A 6,937-nucleotide genomic window follows, 5' to 3' on the forward strand; every position below is an offset into this window, starting at 1 on the left:
ACAAAAGTGTTTGACAAATTTTCTGGTAGTAAAAGTAAAAATAGAAAAAAATTAAAAATTTTTTTTTAAAAATTATAATTTATATCTTTTTTAAAAAGATATTTTTAAACAAAACATATTTTTCATAAAATAAATAAATAAATAATATCTTTATATTATTATATTTAAATATAATTAATAGATAAAAAATTTTTTACATAAAATATTTAAATATAAATTTATTTTTATTTTCTTAAAATAAAAAAAACTAAAAAATTATTTTTTTTAAAAACTCATCTAAAGAAAACTTATGAATAATAAGAACGAACAATGTAATTTTTCTAATGAAAAGTATCACTGATTTTTATGGGACATCTGGAATAATTTTTTTTTTCATTTATTTTGTATTTTGATGACCTATTAGTCTATTACAATCGAATCGAAGGATACGAAATTAATTTTTAAGAAATAAAAATAATTGTTAAAAACTAAAGTGTCTTGAATAAAACTAAAGTAACTTCGTTATGACCAATTTGGTATTTATTCTAAAATTTATTTCTCTCGGAAAATTCTCCCCAACCCACACTATACCTTCTCTTTCAAAAATCAACACAACACCGCTGTCTTCTCTTCCAGCTCCTACCAGCTTGCCACCACCGCCCCGCCCTTCATCTCCTGCCACCACCTCCGCCATCGATACAAGCTTCTTGCCGCCGCCGATTATCGTTTCTCTTCGATTCTTCTTCACGCCGCAGCCTCCATTTCCTTCCTCCGCCGACGCAGGCTTACGTCGAGGTAACGCCCCCGCCATCATCTCCCCAGTTCTTGAACCCTAGAACCGTTTTTGCACTCGTAAACATATATTATATTATTCTGATTATCATTTCTAACTGATTCTTCTGATTATCAATTCGGTCTTTACAGAACAAGCAACGAAGTTGGAAGTGATAGTCAAAGATAAGTAGACAGATACATATTGTATTGGAGAGATGTCGCGGACGCTGGTGCAGCCGATAGGGCAGAAGAGGCTGACCAACGTGGCCGTCGTGCGACTCAAGAAGCATGGCATGCGCTTTGAGATCGCCTGCTACCCCAATACTGTCCTCGCTTGGCGTTCCGGCGTGTAAGCGATCCTTCTACCTATTTTACTTCTTCCTATGCTTTTAAATTGCGGTTGCAATCTGAAAATATGGAAAATGTAATGAAACTGTAGTGGCACTCAAGATGTAGTCCGAATACGGGTTTGGTTTTGTAAGGCTACGTTTGGGTATTTCTAGTCCTCTCTGTTAGGAAATACAAAAAATTTGTGTGTCTCTGTTCACTCCATACCAAGTAAGTTTATGTGTCTCGGTTTCTGTCTCAAGCAATATCCAAACTGAACCTGGAAGGAAGGAGTTTTGCAAATAGAGAAAGTGAGGGGCGAGTCACCTTTAGATCAGTAGCTTTCATTTTGAGTTCCACAAATATCCTCACTTTTGAAGCCAAATCCTCTTAATTCTGCTGATTAAAACCATGAACACGTCGGTGTGTTTTGGTTTCAGGATCTTCTGCATGAGACACTGAAATTATTCTTCTTGGTTTGTAACACCGAATTTAGTAAGAAGTTGAAAATTATGCAAAAATTGTATGATTAATTTTGGAAACAGAAAATTAATAATGATGAAAACAGATGACATTTTACATTTGTTTTTCAATAACAGGGAGAAGGACCTGGATGAAGTGTTGCAGTCACATACTGTTTATTCCAATGTTTCCAAAGGTGTTCTTGCCAAGTCAAAGGATTTGATTGCTGCTTTTGGGACCGATGATCAGACCAAGATATGCTTAGAGGTCAGATAAAAGAAAAATGATGATGATGATGATAATAATCAAGGAAAAAATGTTTGGTGGATGATTGATTAATAAAATGCTGTGTTTTTGTTGCAGGTTTTGAAGAAAGGGGAACTTCAGGTTGCCGGGAAAGAAAGGGAATCCTTGCTGTCGAGTCAGTTCAGGGATATTGCCACCATTGTGATGCAGAAGACATACAATCCTGAGACGCAGCGCCCTTACACTATTAGCATGATTGAGCGCCTGATGAGGGACATTCATTTTGCTGTTGATCCAAATAGCAGTTCCAAGAAGCAGGTCGGGTCTTTTGCATCACTTTTCATTCAACATCTTCACTTTTTAACTGGTTCTGTTTTATAATTATGGTAATTAGTGAAAAGTGGAACCTGTTGTTTATACAGGCTTTGGAGCTGATTCAGGAGCTTCAAAAGCATTACCCTATAAAACGATGTCCGTTAAGAATCCGAGTTGCTGCTCCTGAGGAGGAAGTGCCTGCCCTTTTAGAAAAGTTGAATGAGTGGAAGTCTACCATTATCTCTAAAGAAGGATCTTCTGGTCAGCTATCTGTTGTAAGTCTTTATTTATCCTTCAATTCTTACAAACAAGTTTGGTATGTGTTTCAATTCCTTTATCAATTTTGTACCATTTGTTTTTATGCTTGGTTAGTCTTGGCAAAGTATATCTTGAAATAAAACCTATGTTTGGATAAGATTGTTATGATGGTATGTGATGAATGGAATGGCATTGAATAAAGTTTCCATCTAACTGTCAGATATGTTGAGAGATTGGAAAGCTGTGTCTTATAGTTTTCTTCCCCTTTGCTGTTGCCAAGGGGAACTCATATTTCAATCCTGTATTATCCATGTCCCCATCATGAAATTCTTCTTTTTATCCCCCCTAAATTAATAATAATAATAAAACATGAACAGATCAACTTGACACTCTATCACTATATGTCTATATCTGTGTGTTCATCGCTTGTTGAATATGTATACTAACAAAATTGTGCGGCACATGTCTCCAATAACTGGCCACACCATTTAATTATTTATTATATATTTTTCTTCATTTTGATTGGAAAGCCATTTAAAATCTAAAGATGAATGTTATCCTTGTACCATTGAGATTTGTGTCTGATTCTTAAAATCTCGTCTTGTGAGCCCTAGTTAGTTTAGTTCTTATTCATTTCCTTTGCTAGTCTATGTAATTTGTGTATGTGTAGTGAAAGTAGAAATCTTAAATATTTTTCGGAAATGCTAATTAGAAATGCTGCTCCATGTATTTTCTGGAAGGGGCTTAAAAATAGCTAATCATTATGAATAGATTTGTGCCATGTCCAAAAATTTTTTGTCCCGTGCTAGTGCTATTCAAGCATTGATATATGTGAGTTTTGCTCTGTGGTCCTTGGACTAGCTTTGTGGTACGAAGGTTTGGCATTTAACATTGAAGGGTAAGGGGAAACAGAGGCGTGTAAATGAGGAGGATGAGGAGATTAAGGGTCAAGTTTTGTTAATGTTGTTGAGGAGTACTTATTTAAAAGCAGAAACTGAATCATTTGGCATTTGGCATTTAAAAATGTAGGTATTTTTAAGAGTACTACCCCAAATCGGTCTCTTAGAAATTTTTAGTTATCAACAAATTTTAATCATAAAATAGTCCCACATTAGTTTGTTCGCCTATATGGAGGGACTGATTGAGATTTTTAAAAATTTTTAGGTATTGTTATATCTTTATCAAATAAAGATAAGATTTGATTTCTCTAATTTTTACCAAAATTTGACATGAGGATTGGTTAGTCTAACAAAATAAAAGGTCAGAGACTGATTTGGTGATTAACATTTGATCAGGATTAAAGTGTCTGACTAAAAGTTCCTTGGGGGACTGATTTGGAATGACTCATAAAATTTATAAGATATATTAGAAGTTAGTGGTTTCCAAGCTTTAGAAATCAATTTCTCTCAGTTCTACTGTTTCAAATTTTGGGAGAATGCTTTCCTGAAAGACAAAAAGATAATTATTTTCTGTTTCTAGAAAATCAGATATAGACAACACTAGAAATTTCAGAAGTATTGAAGAGAGAGAGAGAGTGAAAAACCAGTACTCCTTTTGGTGCTAAAATCACAAACAAATGTGCTCTAACACTTGGCAGTGACAACACATGGCACAGAACTGGCATTATAAGAGAGATTTATTTTCTTGCATTTATTTTTACTTGTTGAAGTTTGTACCTATAATCTAGCATAGTAGCATTAATATACATCAAGAAGTAACGACCAATTCAGTTGTTGCCATTACCTGATTTTGTTGGATATTGGCCATGTTATTTATTGGTTTTTAGCAACGTTCAATCTGTTTAGAACTTGTGTAGTTAGAAATTTCCTTTTCCGTTGTGTATATGGTTAATCTTGAATATGCTAAAATGTGGAGGAAAATTGATATGGTTTCTGATTGGGTTGCAGATCTTTGAATTGGAACCAGGTCTATATAAGGGTTGTCATGACTTCGTTGTGAACAACATGCATGGAAGATTTGAGGTTCTTGCACACTCTCTTTATGTGGATGGGGATACCCAGGTAGAACAATACACTGATGATTATGAGGATATGCCTCCACCGATGACCAAAGAAACTCGCGAATCTGTTCTTGAATTGAATGATAAACTTCAAAAGCAGACAATTTCATCTACGAGTAGGCTGCCTCCTGAGATGCAACAACAAAAGGCAAACAAGTGCAGCACATGCAATGTTTCTTTTGAGGACTCTAAACAGTACAGGGAACACCACAAGAGTGAGTGGCACAAGCACAATATGAAGCGCAAGACGAGGCAACTCCCACCCCTTACCGAGGAAGAGTGCTTGGCAGACATGGAACTGGGTGACTCAAAATCTGATTTGAAGGATTATTCATTTTGAGTTGATAATCATCAAATTGTAGATGTTACTGGATAATCATCTAATTCGAGTCTAGTGTGTATACTTAGTTCAATTTTGTCTTGCATAGTCTGAGTGATAGTAAAATGCTTAACCAATGCTTACATGGGAATACTTGTAATAAAAATACTCCAAAGTAGTCTATGTCTTTTCAAGGATTAATGCTTCCCAATTTTCTCTTAACTTGATGTGTAGATTTCGTTTTGGTGAGGGTAAAAGAAAGAAAAAAAAAAAAAGAAAAGAAAACAGGAACAAGCTCAGGTCAAGGCTACTGAGGCATATCCTTCTGCAACCAACACGAAGAGGCCGAGTCTTCTCTGGTCCCTTTCTTTGCCATCCAATCAGTTCAAACTGCATCGACCACCTCTGCACCTGCTTCAGCTCGAAAATATGCAGGATTAAGTTAGCTTCAGCATGCTCATGATGGATTCTCCAATGGGGATACCAATCCAAAGGCTTCTAAAGTCAGTCTCACAAATCAGGAGCAGGAATTTAGGATATCAGCCTCCAAAGTCATAGACAACCCCCTGCCAAATGCTGCAGAATTCATCACGAAGAACGCTTGTGCCCGACACTTTCCCGGAACAACCATGAATCCAATTACCATGGTAGTCACGTAGAACAAACCATAATATGCTCTATGCGTTCTGGGAAGATGCTTCCATCACAGTTCAGCTTGGAAAAGCTAGTATTTGGGCAAGTTCAAGAGGCAAGGAGAGGATAGAAGTTCAAATTGAAAATCGAATTGAGGGTCGATTTCAGGTCTTCCATTAGCAATTGAGCTCAGCACGCTACCTTAGCAGCAGAATTGGTTGAATTGTTGAATACCTGGTAGTTTCTATTCATCAAGACACCAAATACTAGCTGGAATCATTTCTCGATAGGGGAGTGATCCAATGCCACACTGCGAGTTAGAAGCCAATCATATCCCCTCTTGGTTGAGTAATCCTCTGATTCTGCCTTTTCCCATTTCCACCCCGTGCTTTTCCATTAATGAAACACATTGGGTTATGCTAAGAATTTCAAGCTTGAGAGGTTCAGGAATAGAAGAAATAACTTGGTTTTAAGTGCCACTGATTATTATAAGTCACAATTACGGAAGTCAATCTCTAAAATGTTTATAACCAAGGTGGGTTGGTCTAGTGGTTAGTTCACTAGTCTGCTTAAGCAAGTGTTGGGAGTTCGAAAGTATCGCGACGGATTAGTTCTTGACCTGTCGAGTTAGGGGATACCGTGGAAAACAAAAAAAATCTCTAATATGCATTCTTTCCATAGCCATCCCTGGTTGCATCCATTTGTAAAACCAAAAGGGACCGGTTAAATCTCCTACACCCCACACAAAGTCACAAACCCCTCCTTAAAGGTTTGAGCCGTTTTGACAATAGCTTTCCAAGTTCAGGAGGCTAAGCCTCTAGCCTTAACAAATAAATTGTGTTTTTTTTTTTTCAAATATTTGGCAAAATCACGAACCATTATAATAATGTTAGTTTACAAACCTCGTTAATGAACTGAACTCTCTTTTCTAATTTCTACTCTCTTCTCTATCTCAACTATCTCTATCTCTATAAGTTGGAACCGTGTCTCCAATTCTGTCCATCGTGACATGTGTCACTCTCCTAAAATCGCAACTTGCGTCTCCCAAAAATGCTGTCACCTGCATGCCAGCACCTGCAAAACGCAGGTCATGTTTTGTAGAAAAAGCTACAAAAAAGCAGTCAAAGCATGGTTGGCCTTATCTCCTGCATGCATGCAATAAGCCACGTGTCATCGTATCAGCGTTCCTGAACCTACAAAATGCAGGTCACATTTTTGCCAAACCCAAGCTGCTTTTTGCAGCTCTGCGGCTGCAACGACCCATATATCATTAATAGAGAAATATAGGTACACAGTAAATTTTAAAGATGTGATTACATGGTAAAACTCAAACCACATATTTTAAAGTCACATTTTTTATTTAAAATCGTAACTCTTCACAAAGAAAAGCGTCACCTAATAGAAAAAAGTAAATTAGAAGATTTAAGAGAAAAAATAATTAAGTTATCAAAATTAATAGATCAAAAAATTAATGATTTTAACTAGTGTTAACTGTAATGACACCGAATTCTTAAAATCAATACAAAATGATTTTTCTCAAAATCTCTATTTTACTATAAGTTTTATCGAAGGACTTCAAAAACTCGAAAAAACTTATTTTTCAC

At 36.1% G+C, this 6,937-nt stretch overlaps 1 protein-coding gene across 1 annotated transcript; it reads left to right on the forward strand.

The window, feature by feature from the left end:
* Positions 1-489: 489 nt before the first annotated feature.
* Positions 490-4,922, forward strand: LOC112789868 (uncharacterized). The gene is made up of 6 exons (XM_025831970.3): positions 490-774; positions 904-1,102; positions 1,680-1,809; positions 1,906-2,106; positions 2,211-2,378; positions 4,269-4,922. The coding sequence occupies exons 2-6, from the start codon at positions 969-971 to the stop codon at positions 4,719-4,721; spliced, it is 1,086 nt and encodes a 361-aa protein (XP_025687755.1). The 5' UTR covers positions 490-774; positions 904-968; the 3' UTR covers positions 4,722-4,922.
* Positions 4,923-6,937: the final 2,015 nt, after the last annotated feature.

The sequence above is a fragment of the Arachis hypogaea genome, chromosome 1, assembly GCF_003086295.3.
Source record: "Arachis hypogaea cultivar Tifrunner chromosome 1, arahy.Tifrunner.gnm2.J5K5, whole genome shotgun sequence".
Classification (NCBI taxonomy): Eukaryota; Viridiplantae; Streptophyta; class Magnoliopsida; order Fabales; family Fabaceae; genus Arachis; species Arachis hypogaea.

Bases quoted from the DNA above. Each gene is read 5' to 3' on its own strand.
- LOC112789868 (XM_025831970.3), top strand. From the start codon at position 969: ATGTCGCGGACGCTGGTGCAGCCGATAGGGCAGAAGAGGCTGACCAAC. The intron at 2,107-2,210 runs GTCGGGTCTTTT...TTGTTTATACAG, and splicing joins ATAGCAGTTCCAAGAAGCAG to GCTTTGGAGCTGATTCAGGA. The intron at 2,379-4,268 runs GTAAGTCTTTAT...ATTGGGTTGCAG, and splicing joins CTTCTGGTCAGCTATCTGTT to ATCTTTGAATTGGAACCAGG.